Genomic DNA, 22,883 nt, shown 5'->3' with positions numbered 1-22,883 from the left:
ATATTTCTCCCAGCAATCTTAATTCCAGCTTGTGCTTCATCCAGTTCAGCATTTCACAGGATACACTCTGCATATAAGTTAAATAAGCAGGGTGACAACATACGGCCTTGAGGTACTCCTTTTCCTATTTGGAACCAGTCTGTTGTTCCATGTCCAGTTCTCAGATTTCTCAGAAGGCAGGTCAGGTGGTCTGGTATTCCCATCTCTTTCAGAATTATCCACAGTTTATTGAACTAGTTTATTGAAACAGAAAAACATCTATTTCTGCTTTATTGACTATGCCAAAGCCTTTTACTGTATGGATCACAATAAACGGTGGAAAATTCTAAAAGAGATGAGTTCATGACAAGGACTAAGAAAAAGGGCAGACAGGGGCAGTAGAACTCAGACACAGCGAGCAGGCCTGAGAAGGGACTGTCCACGAGGCTCCTTGGCTGCAGGCTCTGACCAGCAGAGAGGGGAAGTGCTGAGGACCGCTGTCAGAATTCCCCCCGACACCCCGGATAGCTGCCCCTCACTGCTCAGCCAGTGCGTGGCGATGCACCAGAGCATCTTCATTCCAGTGCAGGCTTGCCATCCTTGACAAGCTCTAAACCAAAGACCCCCAGAGGTGGTAGAGGAAGACAGCTCCCCTAAATGCTGACCTTAAACGTGTCGCTGTGGGCTTGCCCTCCCTCTGGGCAGGTAGAAGGAGTCACCCAGAGTGCGAGCATCATCTTGGTGTTCTGATTTACTCTGCTGGCCACACAGCTTGTGGGATCTCGGTTCCCTGACCAGGGATTGAACCTGGGCAGTGAACATGCTGAGTTCTTAGCACACTGGACCACCAGGGAATTCCCTCCAGGTTTTTTTTTTTTTTTTTAATCTATTTTCTGGTTCAAAAAAGGTAAAGAAAAAACACAGACACAACTCCATGACTGACCAGTTCATATTTCTCTTTTAGGCCTATTTTCTTTTTTTTTTTTTAATTAATTCCTTTCTGAATTCAAAACTTTGAATAAAGTCTATGGAAAAAAATGTGTCTGCAGTTTCTGCCACAACCTTCTGATTCTCAACAACAAATGATTTTTCAAGTTGAAAACTTTTCAATGATTGAAAAATCATTTCCTATCTCACTGTCTGAACATTCCCAAAGCTGGGTACAGGGCTCTGGTGAACCAAAAAGATGCTGGTACCCAACCCCACTCAGGACTCATCCTTTCTGCATCATCACCTAGTCCAAGAGTTTGCTACAGCAATTCCCCAGATGTATTTATTAGAGCTTGCTCATAAGTATTATATGAGAAAACAAGGGTTCTGTGAGCAAAGACCTTTATTGAAATGCAGAATTTAAAACATATCTCTTCATTACAGGGATTTCTTAGAGCTTTTAATGTGCAAACAGGCAAGTGAATCCCCAGTGAAAAGAGGGAATATCCTGAGGCATTTCCCTCCTCGATGTTGGTGCCATTTTCACTTTGGGTAGAAAACCTGGATTGTGTTTAAGGCAGACATTTTGGGAAAGATTGTTCTGCTAGGGATCTATCAGTACAATGTATAACTACTATATGTTCAGTGCTAATTATATTAATAATATTGCAAGAGCCTTTTCTTCCACAATATTTCAATAAAATGATTCTTTTTATTACCACTGAAAAGGTGGGCATGTCGAACTATTATATAATCTTCTTTAACACTTCTCTGACTTAGGCTGTACACAGCCTGTGGGCACTATCCTTAGTAAATTAAACCTACTTGTGAACTAAATATTGTATTATTTTGACTTTGTACCATTGCCCATCCTTGTTGAGTTTCAGCACTGCAAAAAATCAAAATCAAGAAATCAAGGTGCTTTGTAAAAGAAGCATCTATTTAAAAAAAAAAATCAGTTCTGGTGTAGGTGTAAAAAGTCAGTTCTGGTCTAGGCGTCCAGCAAACTTCCTTTGGCACCAAGCAAAAGTGAAAACAAACAAAACTCCCAAATACCAGACATAGAGACGGAGACCTCTCTTCTTCCTGAGGCTAGATTCCTGTTAGATTCCAAAGCATATTGTAGTGGAAATCCAAAGATTCCTGGCGGCCTCGCATCTCTGCTATGCACAGTATTTCTTATGTGACTGGAAGAATGCACTACGGCTGTGGTTGCTCGAGTGCCTTATCAAGGTCATTCTTCCGAAAAGCTCGAGGAACATAAGCCGAAAGTCACCTGCAGAAGGTATAAACAGCAGCGCTGTATCTCAATGTCCTCCCACAAAAAAGTCACAGTGCAGGCTGGAACTGCCAGGGGTGCAAACTCACCATGTATCTGCCTTGCAATTCATTTGCTTTTCTCCCTCTATTGATACATTTAGAAAGAACTGCTCAGGGTGAGAGGCATAGAATGGAAACCCAAAATAAGTCAAATTCTTTTCTTTCTATACTGTGATGATTATATTGATGAAACATTCATAAAGACATCAACTGAAGTGATGATTCCGATCCATTTCACATTCCCAATTTTATTCTAGATTATATATGCCTGTAGCCTGGAGAATTCTAGTAAAAGAGGCCTTTTAAAAGCTAATGGAAAAGAAGCCATGTTGATTCTTCTTAAAGCATTTTCCAAATATTTTTATTATAAAACAAGTGAAGTAAGAGAGGAAAGTTTCTAAATTGCACAAGTCCACAGCTCCCCAAAAGCTCACAGACAACTATGCCGAATAATTTTGATTAGGCTGGATGACTGTGCCAGGCTCCAAACAAGTGGTTATTCTGTTGTGACATCTGCCAAGCAATGCGTCCATTGTTCTCTGGAATTTAATTCATTTTAAATTACTCCATCTAAATGATAAAACATGAGATGTGCTACACTCCAGGGGTAAAATACAATGATTGTTTTTAGTGTGACCACAACTGTTAGCGGGGAAGCAATACAGCCTGTTCTAATTAGGCCCTGATTATTGTCTTCTGGAAAAGCTAGTTCAAGAAATGTGAGTGAAGTCCTGTTAAATGGAAGGATTGGCATAAACAATCTTGCCTCCTCTGGTGCAACTGCAGGCCTGGCACTGCCACATGCGAAATCTTCCCAAAAAACACAGCAATGGTTTTCAAAAGAGAAGCTATTTCAAAACTGAAAGATGCCTGGGATACCAACTTACTGTAGGATACAATTGGGTCTGTGCTGGTGTGTACTTGGCTGCTCAGTCATGTCTGACTCTTTGCAACCCTATGGACTGTAGCCCCCCCTAGGCTCCTCTGTCCGTGGGGATTCTCCACGCAAGAATACTACAGTGGGTTGCCATGCCCTCCTCCAGGGGATCTTCCTGACCCAGGGATCGAACTCAGGTCTCCCGCATTGCAGGTGGATTCTTTTACATGTGTACCAGTATAAATTATCTTACTGATCCAGGACTACTGTGCAAATGCCCCCAAATCCAAAACATTATAACCACCTGTCTCAAAAGTATCGTAAAAGTTCCTAAGAGTTGTATGTGGTGGGGAACATCTGGAAACATGAATGATTAGGTACTAATAAAACAAAACAAGTTGACTCTCAGGAGAAAATACACACATACACACGCGTCAGAGTTTATGTCTCCCATATGCCACATATTTAATGTCAACTTTGGAAACAAATTCAGGTGAAATAAAAATCAAAGTTCTCAAAAGGTGAAAGATTAACTTAACCATTAAGTCTTCCCTATTGCCCCAAACATCAGCATGTATTTCATGTCTATGCAAAAGTATGCCTTCAAACTGCTTGAATGATATATGACACACCAACCAGTTTTCAAATAACACTGCCGGTCATCTTGCAATTTTAAAAAATTAGGTAAAAGGTATTATAACACATTTCACACACATACACACACACACGCACACTCACACACACACCCCAATGACAACATTTGGCCTTTCCTAAAATAAGTACATGAAGACTCTTAAGAGCAGCCAGGGAGGAACCTGCCCACATCATCCCTCCCTACAATCCACGTAGTTTCCTTTAATCCAATAGCAAATCTGGGCATATTTGAGAGGGGTGATTCTAACGGCCACGTTGAAATCCTGTGGCGAACCATTCACGTCTACCCACTGGTGCCCAGAAAAGATGCCGATAATTTTCCGCTCCCATTTCTGCTGCTGTCTCTTCCACATCCTCACGTAGACCCCGGACCCGCTGGCACCAGGCTGGGCATCACACTGCTGGTAGAGCAGGTCGTAGGTCTCATCCTGGACGTCACAGAAGCGGTACACTAGGTTGCCGGGTCGGTCGTTGTCATAACCCGAGAAGTGGATCCTGCCCCCCGGCAGCTGCTTGGCAGGCGGGCTCACCCCGATCTTCATGAACTTTCTCTTGTGGGGCTTTTTGAGCTCCAGGAGGGCGTAGTCATAATCCATGCCGATGTCGTTGGCGTTGCCCTTGATCCAACCCTTGGGGACGTGGGTGCGTTTCACCCGGATCCACTGGAATTTCATCTTCTCCGGCAGGGCTGAGTGCGAGTCGTTGGCCCCTCGGCCGTCTTTAAACTTGGGCTTCAGGAAGCCTACCCGGAGCTTCTGGGTTCCTTTCACGTAGGTCTTGCCGTCGTGAATGCAGTGGGCAGCTGTGAGCACGTGCTTCTCGGCCACCAGGGTGCCGGTGCAGCCCGTGGATAGCTTCACGGAGGTTGAGAAGGGGTAGTTGAGCAGGAAATCCTTCCCAAAGATGCTGAACCTGCTGTCGTAGCCGTAAATCTGCCGCTTCCTCCGAGACTTCCCGGAAGACTGCTCCTCGCCACTTCTGAGGACGTAGATGCCCACCTGCGTCTCAGTGCGGCTGCCGTTGGCATAGAGGGTCTCGTAGGACAGGTACTGCTTGGCTTCTTCATAAGTGGGCAGTGGGGTTCCCTTATGACACTGGGGTCCACACGAGGAGGACACTTCCAGCTTGGCTTCAGCTCCAAAGTCTGGCTTGGCCAAGTTGAAAGTGGACTGGGGCAGGACCACGGGGAGGCGGTAGGCTGGCCAGGTGGGCTTCCAGTGGGTGCTGTAGGGGCTCACCTGCCCAACAGCACGGAGGAGGAGGAGGAGGAAGATGGGGTGCCCTGGAGTCCCCGCCATGCTGAGCACCACCCTGCAGGAACAAAGACAAGCGGGTGAGGAGGGTGAGGGTCAGCAGAAGCCATCCAGGGGCATGCCTGGCATTGTCTGGAGCTGTGAAACTTCTTCAGGAATTGGGGTGTGCAGAGGAATCCCCGGAAATGGTCTCACAACACAAGGGCTTGACCTTGTTTCTTCCTGGGGCTGGATACCCAGCGTGAAACTGGGTATTTGTTCCCCTTGGTGTTTCAGAGGACCCTAAGGATGACCCGCAGAGGGTGGGTGCATGGGGCCATTAATTCCCAGATGAACTGCTTGACCGGCCCTGATACCCATGTAATTTCGGGCCATTCTTTATGCTCAATTCTACACCTTCATCCTCTGCTACCCTCCTGGTCCCCCTGAACTTCTCTCCTTTCTTCCTCCCTCTCAATCTCATTATAGCCTGTACTTGGAAATGTTCAGAGTAACTTGCTCATCTTCGGGGTGAATTCAAATTACACAGTTTATTGAGTGACCAAGGCATCAAAGAGGGATGGCTCCACAGTGCCACACTTGATGGGACGCAGATCGCTTCTAAATGGTGAGTGATTCAGAAGAAGGTGTGGGACTTTTTAATTTTGTTTTGTTTTGAATTTAGAACCATCAAAACTATTATAAGTTTACTTCCAGAGTAGACAGGCCTCTAGCAAAGGAAACACTCCCTCCTCCCTTGGATTTTATTGTATAAGACCAGGGCGTTGGGCTTCCCTGGTGACTCAGTTGGTAAAGAATTTGCCTGCAATGCAGGAGACCCTGGGTCAGGAAGATCCCCTGGAGAATGAAATGGCTACCCACTCCAGGATTCTTGCCTGGGGAATCCCTTGGACAGAGGAGCCTGGAAGGCTATAGTCCACAGGGTCACAAAGAGTGGGACGTGTCAGGGTCTTTGTCAAAGACTGAAAGCTTTAAATTTGCATCAAATAACACATTGTGACTATTACTGTTGGTTGCTTTTTCAGGTCTGTGCATTTGTGTTCCCAGCTAGTCTAAAGGCCTTGAGATTGGGCCTATGCTAGCATTCCACAAAGGTTTATTCATGGAAGAGTAAATGAATGAATGAATTAATGTTAGTGTGGCTCAAAAAACACGTTTTTTGAATGCTGCACGATGAATGCCAATGACAGATACGTACATGGAGGATGTGGTGGTTCAGAGAAAGGGCATGAAATCCCGTGGTGGGGAGAAGAACAAGAGAGGCATTCCAAGGGAGGTGATGCTTGAGAGGGGTGATAAAGCTGAACAGAAATAAGCTAAAACAAACTAAAGGGGACACTTAGAGAAAGGGAGCAAGGATACGGAGACAGGAAGCAGTATAAGTCGCTTTAGGAATTACCCTTAGCTCAGCAAGGGGGCTTCCTTGGTGGCTCAGACGGTAAAGAATCTGCCTGCAATGTGGGAGACCCAGGTTCCACCCCTGGGTTGGGAAGATCCCCTGGAGGAGGGCATGGCAACCCACTCCAGCCTCCTTGCCTGGAGAGTCCCATGGACAGAGGAGCCTGGTGGGCTACATACAGTCCAGGGGGGATCACAGAGTTGGACATGACTAAGCGACTGAACTGAACTGAAGCATTAGTTGGCTCTGACTGGCTCCGAATCTTCTGTTCAAGAGAAGCTGACTTAGCAAGTAGGTTAATTCATTCACAAGCAAGGATCCCAAAACAAGGACAAGGAGGGATTAGGTCTTAAGAGGCGGGTGCGAGCTAGGCGGAGTGAGAGTCCGAAAGAAACTGTTTTCCTATTCTCAAGCTTCCTCTTTGAGAATATACACCTGTGAGCAATTTTTGGGTGATTTTTTGCTTTCTTACCTAAAACTGGAAAACTGGAGGAATCATGTGCTTCCCACAGGGCTGCCTCCTGGACCCCTACACACTACCCTCTCCTCCCTCTCACTATAACACAGGAGGACATTAAGGCATGCTAACACTGAGCAACACAAGCCTTAAGCCAAGTTTACTGAGGCTTATCTCAAGGTAGAAAACACAAAGGTCCAGCTGCCAAGTATTCCCGTTTTCAAAATATGATTGCTGGGGAAGAGAAAGGAGGAGATGAGACAGTACGATCTTCTGTGTTATCATAAGCAGTCGACATTTTCCAGGGGCAGGAGGAACACGAGAGTTAATATACGTGCATATTATCAACTGGAACATTCATTTTCAAATCCCAAGTCTGAAACGTATATGTTAACTGGATCCTAGGAGTACCGGGTGCAAATTACTTACTGCAGCGGGACTGTTCCAGTGGCACATGCCTTTAGCTCTACCCATTCACCCAAACACTGAAACCAGCCACTTGCAAGGGTGTCAGGGAAGACAATAGCAGGAAAAGTCTGAAACTACTTCAGATAAACCTTTAAAAATCCATCCAGGAAGCTTGTCTTAATGAATTAACCCCCTCTCAGGCAAAATTGATCCCTATTTCACCTTTCCAAGCGCTTTGCCTGTATAGTAAACCCCTGTTTAAAAAATACTTTCAGACTTCCCTGGTGGTCCGGTGGTTAAGAATCTGCCTGCCAATGCAGGGGATGTGGGTTTCATCCCTGGTCGGGGAAGATGCCACAAGTCGAGAGGCTAAGGCCCTGAGCCACGACTATTGAGCCTGTGCTCTAAGGGCCCGCAAGCCGCCAACCACTGAAGCCCGAGCACCAAGAGCCTGTGCTCAGCAACAGGAGGAGCGCCTCAGCGAGAGTCTGGTGCTGGAGAAGACTCTTGAGAGTCCCTTGGACTGCAAGGAGATCCAACCAGTCCATCCTAAAGGAGATCAGTCCTGGGTGTTCATCGGAAGGACTGATGTTGAAGCTGAAGCTCCAATATTTTGGCCACCTGATGCGAAGAGTTGACTCATTGGAAAAGACCCTGATGCTGGGAAAGATTGAAGGCAGGAGGAGAAGGGAGTGACAGAGGATGAGATGGCTGGATGGCATCACCAACTTGATGACATGAGTTTGAGTAAACTCCGGGAGTTGGTGATGGACAGGGAGGCCTTGCGCGCTGCAGTCCATGGGGTCACAAAGAGTTGGACATGACTGGGGGACTGAATAACCACCACCACAAGGAGAAGTTAGCCACGTGTAAGTAAAACTGCTGAACCAACAGTGCTGAGTAAAGCTCTAATTCCTTAAAAATAAGCTTTTCAGTTACCTCTAAAGACTAATTCTATTAGTTTGAAATCTCAGTTACAAGTTCCCTACACAATTTCAACTCTATTCATTTGTTTGTGCGGTAAGACCTTATTCTGAGAACTTTTTATATCTTCATTAAAGTTTCTATGTAACATTGAAAGCTACAAATATTTTATTATTTTATTCTATTTTGCTCCATTTCATTTTTTTGGCCACGCAGCAAGTGAGATCTTAGTTCCGTGACCAGGGATTGAACCTGTGCCCATTGAATTGGAAGTGTGAACTCTTAACCATTGGACCGCCAGGGAAGTCCCCACAGAACTATATGTTAAAAGAAACTGTGATTTAGATTTAAAAATTAATGCAGGTCAAATTATTCCAAATTGATTTGGTTTTTAAATACCTGATTAGAAGCTGGAAGGTAAAGTGATGTGTTCTCAGGTCCCCCCTGGGTTTAAACTGACAATGCTATTAAAGTTACAATTTCATAAGTTGCTCACTCCCTTACCAAATGTGTATTTAGGATGGTTTAGAAATTGTTCTGAACAATGATCTCTTAGTCTTCTAGGTCTGGTTTTTCCAGGAGCCTTTTTTTCCCCCGCAGGAACTTTTACTCAAAGAATTGTGAAAGGTGGAGGTACAAGGGGAAACGAAAAGGAAAATTTATCATGCTAGTCTCTAGCCTGTCTGGATGACAAGATTCCCCTTATCTGTTTGCAAAGGAAACAAAGGCCTCCAGCAGAGGGCAGCTTTCAAGGATGAGTGGAGGATGGCTAGGTGAGAAAGCTCTTAGAAAAGTTCGCAGAGGGGGTGAGTGAGGGTGTGTGTGCACGGTGGTGATGGGGGACAGACGACAAGCTACCTCCACTCGGGGCCTTTCCTAAGGCATTCACACCTTGCCCTGACCCCTGCCCTATTAATAAAACACTTTAGAATTAGCTTGGTGATTCTGCATTAATTTCTCCATTCACCTGATACTGGAATAATTCCCCAGGAGACAATTATTGTTTCCATTTTTATAAACTGTAGGTAAACCTTCACTACACCCATTTCATTTATTTAAACATAAACACTCTAAGATGAACACATTCATAATCTCACTACTGGAAAGGTAAATCATGGGAACATAATTTTTAATTCTCTCCTGCCTTTACTAATGGCTCACTTAATCCTCATAGAACTGTCTGGAAAACTCACACCTTAAAAAAGAATGAAGATTTCCAAATCTCATCCTTGTATCTAACTCTGGATGAGGAAAATTCAGGTCTATAACATTTCATTTCTAGGACTAAGCCTTTACTGGATAAGGAGTCCTTAGATACAGAATTATCTTTGAACGTTCCCAACTGAGTATATTCATGTACCACTTGATCTAAATGACAAAGCAGAATGGAAAATGAAGGTAAGCAAATATTTTCTGGCCGTGCTTAGTAATATGGAAACAGTATTCCTTTTCCAGTTCTGTATATCTGACTCACAAGAGGGCTACACTTTCCATGTTCCATCATTCACCATGAGCCACTGTCCTGCTGTTCACTGTCTAAAAATATATGGACGTTATGAAGATGCTGCCACTTGGTAAGTGCGCTGATAACCTCACAGGGAGGGGACGCTGCTCGCTGCTTGTGATCAGCTGTGCACACCACAGTGCTGCCTGGAGGCTGTGGGCAGAGACGCTCTCCCAGTTCTGCACCTTGAAAACTCCAACAACACACATCTCCTCCAGAGGGCAAATACTCGGGAGCTGTGATATAACTCCTATAGCAAACAAGTGTTGGCAGGGAAGATCTAATCCTCAGGGTATAGGTTCTCTGTTGTACAACATCTGAATTCCTGGGACCACTATAAACAGTAATGACAGAAAGAAAGAGCAGGCAAGTTTGTGAGGATAACAGGTCTGGATGACATTCGGAAGGATAGCAGAGAGTTTTTCCATGGACTCTGTGGCCAGGGATACTGAACAGTAAAACCATGCTAATTCCTAAAGCAAATAGCTAAAAATGAACAAAGCTCTGGTAACACTCCGCAGCCAGGCATGCTCTCGTTTTCCTGAGGCACTGAACCTGTTAAAGGGAAACAAACCTAATCACATAATGGTTTAAGAATTACAGTCTTGTACAGGAAAGAAATGCAGGGTATTTACAAGCCCAGCCACCTTAAACATAATCTTGTGGTCAAACGACGTTTAACTTCGTCTCTATCAGATTTCAGGCAAACTGAACCACCCCAGTGAGCCTGGGACAAACCTGGCAGCAGAACAAGAATAGTAGAAAACGGTCAATGGTGAGACCCTGAGAAAGGAATTCCCTAGGGTCAGGGAGAGTTATGCATGAATAATGGCCGGTGGATTTCGTCCTAAGGGAGCTATGAGAAAAGATGTTCAGGAGAACCTGAGACTCTTAAACACTGCAGACAGGGGCCGGTAATGTTCTCAGACCCGCTAATGGGAACTTTGGCACTTATACTACAGACAGAAGAATGCACCCACATTCACTATCTACCTGAATAAGTTGTCAGTGTTACAAAAATGAGGTCCATATTAATTACCTTGGAAAAACGCTTCTGTTCCAGTTCAGGCATGGGAAAGTATGACAAGTTATCACCTGAGTTTATTTAAGTGGGAAAAACACAAGTGAAAAAACTTATTCAAATGCAGATGGTGTGCATATGATCACAAATGCTTTCACAAGTACATATAGTGGCTTTTGTGGCAGTTTCTGCTTCTCCACTCTACCTCCAATCCACTCCTGTCTAACAGAGCTCTTGAGAGGTGCACCTATAAGGTCTATTTTAAATGCTCTATGCACAAGTATGATTCTGAACCAAGTGTAGTAAATAGCTTGGTATTAATTTGGCTTTCAGCTTTTGGCCACAGCTGACTTCAAAACCACAAATTCAACTCTTTATCACAGGGCTTCCTCAAAACGATTCTGACACTGGCCAATCTGCGCCAATCATTCGCGGATCTCCTCCTAAGGCAGCACAGGGACCACTCAAGTTCAGTTCCAGGAACTAAGAGAAGGCAGCCCTAGCCAACAGGGATCCCAGGAACAACCAGAAGCTTTCCACCAGCTAGGCGCTATTTCTGAAGTCTCGCGGGTGTCACCCAAAAGGCAATAAAACAAACAGGACTTTTTATCAGCTGCTTTCTCATGGGATGTTTGAAAGCAAACCTAATTTGTATTCCAAAGGGGAGTGGGAGTTATCCTTCATCTAATATTATTCTCGCTCTTCTAAAACATTTTTTTTTTAAACTTCTTTCAGCTTTTATTTAAAAATGAACCCACGAAGAATGTCCACACGCTGAAGAGGAAAGATTTGCTTCCAAGAACTGTTGCTAGTTCACGGACAGTGGCTCCTAGCGCAGCGCAGAGCCATCAGTCACAGAGCCAGAGAAGAGAGCCTTTTCCCCGACCTGTTTGCTGTCCTCTCCTTGCTTGCCAAGGTGTGTTCACAGTTACATGCCCAGGGTAAAAAATTAACTTGCAGACCTTGCTGCAAAACTCAAGGGAAAAAGTAATTGTGTGTGTGCGCGCGCGCGCGAGCGTGCCCTGGGCAGGCTTCTTTTCTATTCCCACCCAGCATCCGAGATGGTAGCTGCGAAAACTTGCTTTTCCCCACTCGATCCGCGGGTGACACCGTGGAAATCCAAACGCCCTGCGGGTCCCGAGTCTCCGCGGAGCTCCCGCAGGCCGCGGGTCCCAGCCCTCGAGCCCCGAAGGTGGCCGAAGCAAGGTCTCCGGGGCCGCCGAAGAGAGGTCTCCGGGGCCCCCGCAGCCCTCAGTGCCCCTGCCTTGAGCGCAGCGGCCCTCCCTTTGTCCGGTACCCTCCGCCCCGGGCCGGCGCCCCTAGCCCGCGCCCGCACTCACCAGTGCCGGGTCGCCCGCCAGGCCCCGGCTCGCTGCGCCGCTCAGACAGGTGTGGGCGCCGGGAGGGCGCGCGCAGCTCCCATGCCGGCTCGGCGGCGCGACCGAGTGCGAGCGGGGCGGGCGGGCCGGGGAGCTGGGCCCGCGGCCGACGGATCCGCCCCCCGCGCCTCCCGAGCCGGCCTGCCCCGCCTCCGGCCTCGGGGACGCCGCGCCCCCGCCGCCCGCGGCCCGCCCCCCGCCCGCGGCCCCGCCTCTGCCGCCCCCGCGGCCCGAGCCTGGCTCGGGGCTGCAGGACCGCGGCGCGCGGCTCTGCGCAGGTGGCTCCCGGCGCTCGCCTGTCCCGGCCTCGCCGCGCCAGCCCTCGCTGGCTCCCGGGGAGCCCCCGGCCGGAACGAACCCAGGGCTTTTGTTGCCGGCCGGCCGCCTCCTGCTCGGAAAAACCGGCCCCCGCAAGGTCGACAGCCTAGCGTTGGGGCTCTGGGCCACATCGGGTGCGCGCGGAACCCCTCCGCGAGTTTGCAAAGTTGGAGGCAAACCCTGTGCGCTCCTCACCCCACATGCACTTTTGAGAGTTTTCAGTCTTTAGGTGATGCCTGAGCTCCTTCCCGCTTCACCCAGCTTCTGGGGACCCCCCAGGGGCGGAAACCTGCCTCCGGGTGGCATGACCGCCCAGGCTTTGCATCCCCTCCCGCCGCACCCAGAGCGGGGCGCGGGGCCCGGAGCGCGGCTGGGGCGAGGCAGCTTCGAGGGACGGGCTGGTTGGGGAGCCCACCGGCCTCGGCTCTTTATCGGGGCGCCAGCGGGTGGAGCCACCTCCTCGCTCAGTGGGTCAGCTTCCCTGAGTCACTGCAAGGGACCCACAGTTCAGCTGGAGAAGGTACTGATTACCCTCTGACAGGTAAGGCCCAGGAGGAGACTTTTCTCAGTTGAGTGACTTGCCCCAATGCACTAAGGTCACATTTTTTCTTCTATGAAGCCATTTCGCCTGCCTGTCCTTTCTACCACCCTTGTGTTAGTTCCTCAGTCATTCCTCAGTCAGTGTCCGACTCTCTGCGACCCCATGCACTGTAGCCCCCCAGGCACCTCTGTCCATGGGATTCTCCAGGCAAGAATACTGGAGTGGGTTGCCATGCCCTCCTCCAGGGGATCTTCCTGACCCAGGGATCGAACCCTCATCTCCTGTGTCTCCTGCATTGCAGGCGGATTCTCTACTGTCTGAGCCACCAGAGAAAGAATTTCTCCCACCAAAGCCTGCTGTCAAAAAGAGGGGGGTCTCACAGGCTATTTCACACGTGTGTTAATGACAGACCCAGGGTGTTCACATTTGTCATCGATGTGTTTGTCACTGTTGGTGATTCTCAAATGTCAGGGCACTGTGTTAAAGGCAAAAGTTTCTTCAGCCTCCCCAGGCTTGGCTTAAATTATTTTCTTTCAAAATGTTGCATTGCTAGCTGTAAATATAAAACCAGATATAAACTTGTGTTATAGCTTTTGAACAAGCCAGAAATAAAGCAAAAATAAATTTTTAAATCAAATATAAAGTCCTTCTCCCAGAACTGTAAAATTTAAATTACTGATGTTTACTCAATAGAACTCGCCTGCCAACTCAGGAGGCATAAGAGACTCTGGATTGGATCCCTGGGTCAGGAAGATCCCCTCGAGGACGGTGTGGCAACCCACTCCAGGATTCTTGCCTGGAAAAGCCCCTAGACAGAGGAGACTGGTGGGCTGCAGTCCATAGGGTGGCAAAGAGTGGGACAGACGGAAGTGACTTAGCACACCTGCACTCAGCTGCTGCAAGCATTATGTATCTCTGGCCCGGAAGTGAGTACTTTCAGGGTCTGCATGGCTCTCCCCGTCTGATGGTGTGGCCAGTGCCCTATATTGACTCAGTTTTCTTACCTCTTTCCTCCCTTCCAGCTACATCTCCTCTGTTCACAGCCTATGTTATTGTAATAGTTGACTTTCACTTGAGTTGCATATATCATTCGAGATTACCTTTGTGCTTTCCTTTTCTTACTAGTCTAGTGAGAAGGGTGGTGACTGCTGGTGTCAAGGCAGAGCTCACAGAGGCCCTGAGATCACAAGGCAATCCTTGGTATCGCGGTTATCCCAGTGCCCCAGAATGTGTTTATGTTCATTTTTTAAAATCATAACTATGAAAAAATTGAATTATGGGTCTCCAAGGGTCTATAGCTCCCAACTAGAGAAACACCATTAATAGTCAAACACCTGACTTAGAAGAAGAACCAGGGAAGGAATTAGAAGGAAAAAAAGAAGGGAGAGACTTACAAAACACCTATTAAAGCAACGCACTGTGAGCAGTCCCGGGGAACTCAAACTGGGGTTCTGTGGTACCCAGAGGGGCGGGATGGGGTGGGAGGTGGGAGGGAGGCTCAAGAGGGAGCGGACATATGTATACCTGTGGCTGATCCATGTTGATGTATGGCAGAAACCAACACAACATTGTAATTATCCTTCAATTAAAAATAAATAAATTTTTAAAAATTAAAAAAAAATTTTAAAAGAGATGGCCACAGGAAGGCAATCCAGGAACGTAATTAAGAGCATGCCAGTAACATTCAACTATATGAGTACTAGTTCAGGCTCTGCCACTTACCAGTTCTGTAGCTTTTGGCTTAACTTTTCTGCACCTCAGTTTTCTCTTTTGTAAAATGGTGACTACCTCATAGTATTGTTTGAAGGACTGAATCAATTAAAACACAGGAAATGCTTAGCACGTGGCCTGACACATAGTAAACCCTTCATGAATATTAGCTCTTGTTGTGTCTGTTATGCACAAAGATGATGCCTTCCCTCTGCTTTGGAGCTCTGTGCTTTAGGACCACCTCAGTTGAATTTGATATTCACTGCTCATTTGCTTTGACAGTTAAAAAAAAAAAAAAAAAATATATATATATATGTATGTATGTGTGTGTATATATATAGATAGATATTTGGCTGTGCTGGGTTTCAGTTGCAGCACACAGTAACTTTGCTCTTCGTTGTGGCATGATGGACCTTTAGTTTAGACATGTGAGCTCTTAGTTATGACATGTGGGATCTAGTTCCCTGACCAGGGATCGAACCCAGGCCTCCTTCACTGGGAGTGTGGAGTCTTAGCTACTGGGCCACCAGGGAAATCCCTGTCCTGGCAGTTTTTGAAATTCCATTGTCACCAGTTTGGGGAGGTAGCATCTTAGAGAACAGAATAATTTTATTCCCGTCATTCCAAGAGGGAAACTGAGGCACAGAAGGACCCGAGAGCATCTCCCTCTCCTGTCTCCTCTCCCAGAACCAGCCTCAGGCCTCCTGCCCCTGCCCAGATGGGACTCACCATGTTTGAACAGGCTCCACCCCCTTCTCTTGTTTCCAGGAGCTGTCGATAGTAAAACGGGAGGATGCTACCAGGCTCTAAGGTTGTTGCTGTGATTGCCACATGGACAGCAGCAACAGCAGATCTGCAGAGGACTTTAATTCAAAGAGAAATGCCCTGTGTAGCAGTTGTGAACCTAGATATTTGTTTTTATATTTGCCCCACTCCCCATCTGAAAAAAGAATACCATCAGAAAATCCAAAACCCACATTGTTTAAGAACTCAGATCAACTCCATAATCATAATTCTCAAATACTTTTCATGAGTATGGCAGCTGAGTTGTTAAAAATGCATTCAGAACAAAGCCCACACATTTAGCGAGTGCCCAGTCTGTATAAGGTAACTGTATGGGGGCTGTGATAAAAGAGTTGCTGTTGAGTTGCTAAGTTGTGTCCAGTTCTCTTGTGACCCCATGGACTGTTAGCCCTCCAGGCTCCTCTGTCCAGGGGATTTCTCAGGCAAGAATACTGGAGAATTCTTTTCCTTCTTAGAAATGCATTTCCTTCTAAGAAGGAAAGAATACATTTCCTTCTCCAGGGGATCTTCCCAACCTAAGGACCAAACCCGCATCTCTTGCATCTCCTGCACTGGCAGGCAGATTCTTTACCACTGAGCCACCTGGGAATAGAGGAAGGGAGGGAGAAAGCAAATATCCCTCATCTCAAGGAACTGATGCTTTGGATATAACCAAAACAAAATCAAACACAGGAGAAAGTGAGATGTAGGCTGGATCAGAATACAGCTACAGAGCATGGAAGAGGGAATTGTTAATTCCCACTCTGGCAGGTGCTGAAGCCTCCTAAGAGGTGGTAGAATTTCTACTGAAGCTCAGAGGATGAAGCCCTGAGCAGATCGTCAGCAAGCATGGCATTGGGTTCCTCTACTGTGTAAACAAGGCAAACAGTGGAAGAATGAAGAGGGCAGAACTAGGCCTGCTGCTGCTGCTGCTGCTAAGTCACTTCAGTCGTGTCCGACTCTTAGCGACCCCATGGACTGCAGCCCACCAGGCTCCTCTGTCCATGGGATTTTCCAGGCAAGAGTACTGGAGTGGGGTGCCATATTGTGCTAATTGTCACTGTGTTTACTGAGTGCATACTGTGTAGTGAACTTCATACATGTTAATTCAAGAAACCAAAAAAAGAGGAACTATGGTTATCTCCACTTCGCAGGCAAGGAGACTGAGATTCAGAGGGGTTAAACGGGATACTAGTGTGTACCATTAAGTAACACAGTTGTGACTTCTGCCCCATCTGTTGCACTCTGTCAGCAGTTTCTGCCGTGTTGTACTGCTTCCCAGACCGGCATTTTCTCGTCCTTACAATAAGGAGGTTGATGAGTGACTGCCATCACTCCAACTGAAAACATCCTTTGATTCTGTCTTGCTTTTGTTCCAGGCTTGCAGTCATTTCGTTATGACCTGTTAAGTGGTCTCCATGCAGGAGACAAGATGGGACCGAAAGATAATTGGAAACCTAGGGTGGCGGGGAGGGGAGAGGCCCGACACCAACTCTGTACGTGGTTTCAGTGCTGAGGTTTTTTTTTTTTAATAAAGTACAATTGGTTTACAGTGTCGTGTTAGTTTCAGGTGTGCAGTGAAGGGATTCAGTTATCCACACATATATATTCTTTTTCAGATTCTTTTCCATTATAGGTTATTACAAGATACTGAGCGTAGTTACCTGTGCAGTAGGGCCTTGCTGTTAACTATTTTATGTATGTGTGTGTGTGTGTGTTAGTCGCTCAGGTGTGTCCGACTCTTCGAGATTCCATGGACTGTAGCCCACCAGGCTCATCCGTCCATGGGATTCTCCAGGCAAGAATACTGGAATGGGTTGCCGTTCCCTTCTCCAGGGGATCTTCCCCACCCGGGGACTGAACCCCGGTCTCCAGCACTGCAGGTGGATTCTTTAACCTCTGAGCCACCAGGGAAGCCCCACTTTATATATAGCAACGTGTATTTGTGAATCCCAACATTCCTCTTAGTGCTTATTTTTTACGAGGCCATGAAGCTCACATGTAGCTTCAACAATTTGCCAGTTTAAAAGGTGTCCATGAGAATTATTTCTAAGGAGATAAATTTCCACATTTAAAAATCATTTCCATCCATTTTCTTATATCTGTGGTGATAATACGGATCCAGGAGTTTATTCAGTAAGTGGATGTTTCTAGCTTTGTGTAGTGAGTGAAAAGAGAAATGGAGGAGACAGCACAGAGCAGGAGGGAAGCAGGCATTCTCAACCTGTCTGGGTGCCATCGGGTAAATCATCTCACTTGGCCTGGATTTATCATTGGTAAAGTCTAGAGGACCTACTGTTACAGTCTTTGAGTCTACAGCATTGTGATCCTTGTGGGAGAATGGCCCACATTTGTATCTTCGGGCACCCCCAGCATGTGGTCCTGGGAGAGCAAAGGAGGTGGAACTCTGGAGTCAGACTGGCTTGGGCTCAATTTAGAGTTCGTTTAGTTGCTGGATGATCATCGGCAAGTGATGTGACTTCTGTGCCTTGCTTTTCTGTTCTATGCAGTGGGGCTTATTTCAGGCTGTAGTCAGGACTCAGTGGAATAATCAGTACAAAGCACACAGCACTGGGCTAGCATAATATAAATTCTGAATTGATATTACCTATTGTTATTACTACCACTGCAAATGCTTAATGTTTCAAACTTGTTGAATGAGTTGAATGAATCAGTCGAATTGTTAAAAAGTTTTTTCCAGGCTTTCCAAGAATAAACCATCTCAGGACTTTTGTTCAACCCTAAGTCTTTTGTCATAGGTTTGGTTTGGAGGCAGCAAGGAGTTTCCTGGTCCAGTCATCCCAGTCCAGTCATCCCTTAGTATCTGTAGAGAGAGGGTTGGTTCCAGGACCCCTGCAGATACCAAGGATGCTCAAGTTCCTTATATAAAATGGCACAGTCTTTGCATATAACCTATGAAATCTGCCAATACTTTAAATCATCTCTGAGCATGCGTGCTCAGTTGCTTCAGCCATCTGACTCTTTGTGACCCTGTGAACTGTAGCCAGGATCTTCCCGACCCAGGGATGGAAACTGCATCTCCTGCATCTCTTGCATTGCAGGTGGATTCTTTATCTACTGAACCACCAGGGAAGCCCAGGTTACTTATAATACTTAATATAATGTAAATGCTATGTACACAGTAGCTGATATATGGCAAATTCAAGTTTTGCTTCATGGAACTTTATGGATTTTTTTCAAAATTTTTGGATCCATGGTTAGTTGAATTTTTGGAACCCATGATACAGGGGGTTAACAGTACTGAATTTGGGAAGAGTTACAGGTTCAGATGGAGCCAGGGTTGTAGTCTTTTTGTCTCCCCTTCCAGTCTCCCCATATGGCACCATCAGTTCATTTATTCAACTAGCATCTTCAACACGAATATTGTTAGGTCTATAAATCTGTCAGTGTTTTAAGGGCAAAGCCAGATTTTTCTCTCATGAAGGTTGGATTTAAAATCTTTATGATAAAACCACAACTAGTTCTCATAATTAAAAAAAAATGATAACAAAAAGAACCAATAAAAATAATCTTTACAGCACTTAATAAAGTAAACGTACTTGTATAGCTGCTGCTGCTGCTGCTGCTGCTGCTGCTAAGTCGCTTCAGTCGTGTCCGACTCTGTGCGACCCCATAGACGGCAGCCTACCAGCACTTAAAACTTAAAAAAAAAAAAAAATTCCTGTTCCTGTTAAAAGTATTGATTGTTGTCGTTGTTATTGTTCAGTCACTAAGTCGTGTCTGACCCTTTGCAGCCCCGTGGACTGTAGCACACCAGGCTTCCCTGTCCTTTACTATCTCCCAGAGTTTGCTCACACTCATGTCCATTGAGTCAATTACTCATTTTAAGTATTAATACTTGGAAATATAAGTAATCAGTATACTATGAATATAGATATGTGAAAGCGTAATATATAAAGCCTTAAAATATAAAGTAGTTGTAGAGCTAAATTGTCACACTGGTGCATATGGTAGCCTGAAAAGAAAAGAAAAAAAAAAGCTGCACAGCAAAGGAAAGCTTTGCTCTAATCCTACTTAAAAGAATATAGCAATCTAAAATTATTAGAAAGAAAAACAGGCTTTGGCACTAGCAATTTCCTGTATAATGTGGGCACTATTTGAAACTGAAAAATTAGAAACATTTTGAAATAACTGTGTGTTTCTCATTTTCTCTGGTGAAATTCAGAAGGTCTCTGGAGGCCGGCGCTGGGCTTCTCTGATGTACTCTAACTTGTATCCTGGATCTCATGAGCAAGAACAAAAGAGAAAAAAGTGTTTTTTCTTCCTTTAACTCAAGGAGAAGCAGCCTTGAAATAGACTTAAACAGCTTTTTGATATTCTCTTTTCAATGGGAATCTTATTAAAATTTCTTTCAAATCTCGATAGCTTTAAAAGGTCTTTTCGGAAAATCCTTTTGTTCTCAACTCATGTTTGTATTTCAACTTATGTTTGTATTTATCCATGAATATTGGATTCTTTCTTTTTCTGTAAGGAGTAATCTTTTATGCGGTTAAGTGTGGGGACTGGATATTCAAATTCAGTGTCTTTTCATGAGGTTTCTCCTCTTTCCTGGCAAATTCTACTCATCTTTTAAGCTCAAATATCAACTCTTCTGTGAAGGCTTCTAAACCCTTCATTGCTAGAATTGTAAATTCATACTCTGTGTCTTCAGAGAACTGTATTGAAATTATATCTTACATTGTAACCATATATTTACATGTTCAGCCTCAAGCGGCCCAGAGCGTCTCACGAGTGGGACCACTGGCTTGTTCTTCTAGACCCTATGGTTTTCCTCTGTCTTCTAAGACAGCCTGGCTCAGGATAAAGGCTCAATGATTTTTTACTTAATAAAATGATTGAATGAATGAATAAGTAAAATTCTAATTAGCTTAAAACATAATGTCTGAAATAATTTAGTTTGCCATTGCAGCCATTAGGAGCAAGGCATACTATATGTGAAATTTTAACCAGTGGGGCTCTAATATTTTCCAGGATGTAAATCCAAATTACTGTTTGATGCCCATTCACCATTCTTTCCTTTCGGGTCACTTAAGATAACAAATTCAATTTCTGCTTGGTGTGCTGGTTACATTTCAGTACTCATGCTATGGCTACATGTTGGTCTTCTTAGGCATCATCTGTCTAAGACTCGGAGAAGGCAAAGGCACCCCACTCCAGTACTCTTGCCTGGAAAATCCCATGGATGGAGGAGCCTGGAAGGCTGCAGTCCATGGGGTCGCTGAGAGTCGGGCACGACTGAGTGACTTCACTTTGACTTTTCACTTTCATGCATTGGAGAAGGAAACAGCAACCCACTCCAGTGTTCTTGCCTGGAGAATCCCAGGGACGGGAGCGCCTGGTGGGTTGCCGTCTATGGGGTTGCACAGAGTCAGACACGACTGAAGCGACTTAGCAGCAGCAGCAGCAGCCCCTGCTGAATCTCTGGCCTGCATGTCTTTGGTTGGCTATATGAGTTGCGTTCTTGACAGAGACTCACCTTCCCCTTGATTGGTTCAGATGAAGAAATTTTATGGGAGTGCCGACTTATGGCAGTGAGAACAGGGTGGAGGGGACAAGCCAGCACAGAGAGCACCCAGGCTCCAGCAGCAGAGGAAAGCCGTGGCTGTTGTTGGGACCGAGGGGGAGAAGACCGCAGCAGAACCTAGTTGCATGCGCACGCCCAGGAGCCCTGTGTCAATGGGACGGCGGCTGCAAGCATTGCGGGAATCTGGTTCCCAGGAGGAAGGGAATGAGCGGGAGAGGAACACTCTGACCTCCTCTTTTCCCACCCTGATCTCTGGAGCTGCCAAAGTGAGCTCACAAGGGAACTGACCGTGCTGTCTGTAAGGCTTAACCTCCTGGATACAGGGCAGGGTGCCGAAGGGTGGAGAATTGCTGGGAGACTGACAGAAAATCCCAGGGGGCACAATAGTAGGGAATTTGCCTGCCATGCAGGAGAAACAGAAGATACAGGTTCAATCCCTGGGTCGAGAAGATTCCCCTAGAGTAGGAAATGGCAACCCACTCCAATCTTGGTGCCTGGAAAATCTGATGGACAGAGGAACTGAGAAGGCTACCATCCAGGGGGTTGCAAAGAGTTGGACATGGTTGAGCACACACAAATAAAGACAGAATAACCAGAACCCTGGGAGAGCCTAGTTTCCTCATTTGCAAAATAGGGTGATGACAATGCCCTCCTACCAAGGTTATAGTGAGGATTAATCTAGGAGTTGCATCAAAATACTTCTTAACATATGTGGTGCCTGATTTTCTACTCATTAGCTACGACTTCTTCTTATTTACAATAACAGCTCTTTGAATAGCTCCTGGTGTGTAAAAGCTAATTGAGGAAGGTATCGTGTGTTGGTTTATTTTGAAGCCCTTGCACATCCAGCCCCAAACACTGTTGTAGCAAAGCCCAAAATAGATGGCCTTTTGTAGGCAATGGGGAGACTTTTTGAACAGGGAAGACTGTCTGTTTGGGCTGACATCATCAGCCAGTGTGACCTCGAGAACAGACACCAGTGAGCTAAATTTGAGACTTGTTTTTAGTTTTCAGCAGATTTCTTTGGTCACTGTGCAGACACAGTCCGAGGCCCCTAGTTTTCCTTCACGTCGGTAGAGAGGAGACTTGCTGAAGAGCAGACGAGCTCAGCAGGACCAGCGCCCCATAGCCATCTCTGGGATTGGCGGTGGTTTCTCACATTGTGAAAGCCGAGTTAGGGTGGCCAGCCCTTAACAGAGGAGGGATTGTATCTGCAGAAGCCTTTCACTTCCTGCTCTTTGAAACCAGTAACCTGCTTTATTTCAAATGCAGGGCCACCTGGCTCCTGCTGCCTTTGGTACACAGATTAGGGAAACCACAAGCATGGCCATTCGTGTTCTTTTCCCTTCAAAGCCTGCGGCATGCCATGGAAAGCCAACTGGCTCTCCACCTGATATCGGGAAAGTCCTCGCATAGGCGCAGGGGTGGGGTGGGGTGGGACTTACCCACATGAAGGCAGGTGGATGTCGGAGCTGGGACTGCAGCGGGTGCTCTTGGAGGAAGGGCGGGTTCAGGGTGACAGCTCAGGGAGCCTGTCTCCCTGATGAAGCAGTGAAGGTCACGCTGGGAGGAGACTCTGGTATTGACACTGGCAGCTGGACTCCCTTCAAGGAGGAGTGACTTTATCCGGGTTTCCAGCAGACTAAAATTAGTGGGGAGAGCACCGAGCCCCTAGGTCTTGTGGGATCTGTAAGCAGCTGTTCACGTTATCGTCCTTGTCCCTGAAAAATCAAGATATAAGCCAGAACTGGTAAGAATGGCTCTAGAGCCTTTCCACCTACCACCTCTTGCTGTCTTCAAAGTGTGCATCCTCTGGCTTTTCCCAGAGCACACGGATGCTTTATTTTTTTTTTACTCAAGGCTGACTGAGGCCCTGTTTGG

At 46.2% G+C, this 22,883-nt stretch overlaps 1 protein-coding gene across 2 annotated transcripts; it reads right to left on the bottom strand.

Annotated features, from left to right (window-relative positions):
* Positions 1–1,297: 1,297 nt before the first annotated feature.
* PRSS23 (serine protease 23) lies at positions 1,298–22,528 on the bottom strand. 2 transcript variants are annotated; one of them, XM_027531763.1, is made up of 2 exons: positions 22,448–22,528; positions 1,298–5,071 (listed from the first exon to the last, which is right to left on the bottom strand). In XM_027531763.1, the coding sequence occupies exon 2, from the start codon at positions 5,056–5,058 to the stop codon at positions 3,931–3,933; it is 1,128 nt and encodes a 375-aa protein (XP_027387564.1). In that variant the 5' UTR covers positions 5,059–5,071; positions 22,448–22,528; the 3' UTR covers positions 1,298–3,930. The 2 variants fall into 2 exon arrangements, with proteins under 2 accessions (XP_027387564.1, XP_027387563.1); XM_027531762.1 differs by lacking the exon at positions 22,448–22,528 and adding an exon at positions 12,067–12,221.
* Positions 22,529–22,883: the final 355 nt, after the last annotated feature.

This window comes from Bos indicus x Bos taurus, chromosome 29 (assembly GCF_003369695.1).
Source record: "Bos indicus x Bos taurus breed Angus x Brahman F1 hybrid chromosome 29, Bos_hybrid_MaternalHap_v2.0, whole genome shotgun sequence".
Taxonomy (NCBI): Eukaryota; Metazoa; Chordata; class Mammalia; order Artiodactyla; family Bovidae; genus Bos; species Bos indicus x Bos taurus.
Note: the sequence above shows the minus strand (reverse complement) of the source record. Positions and strands in the feature narration are given on the sequence as shown.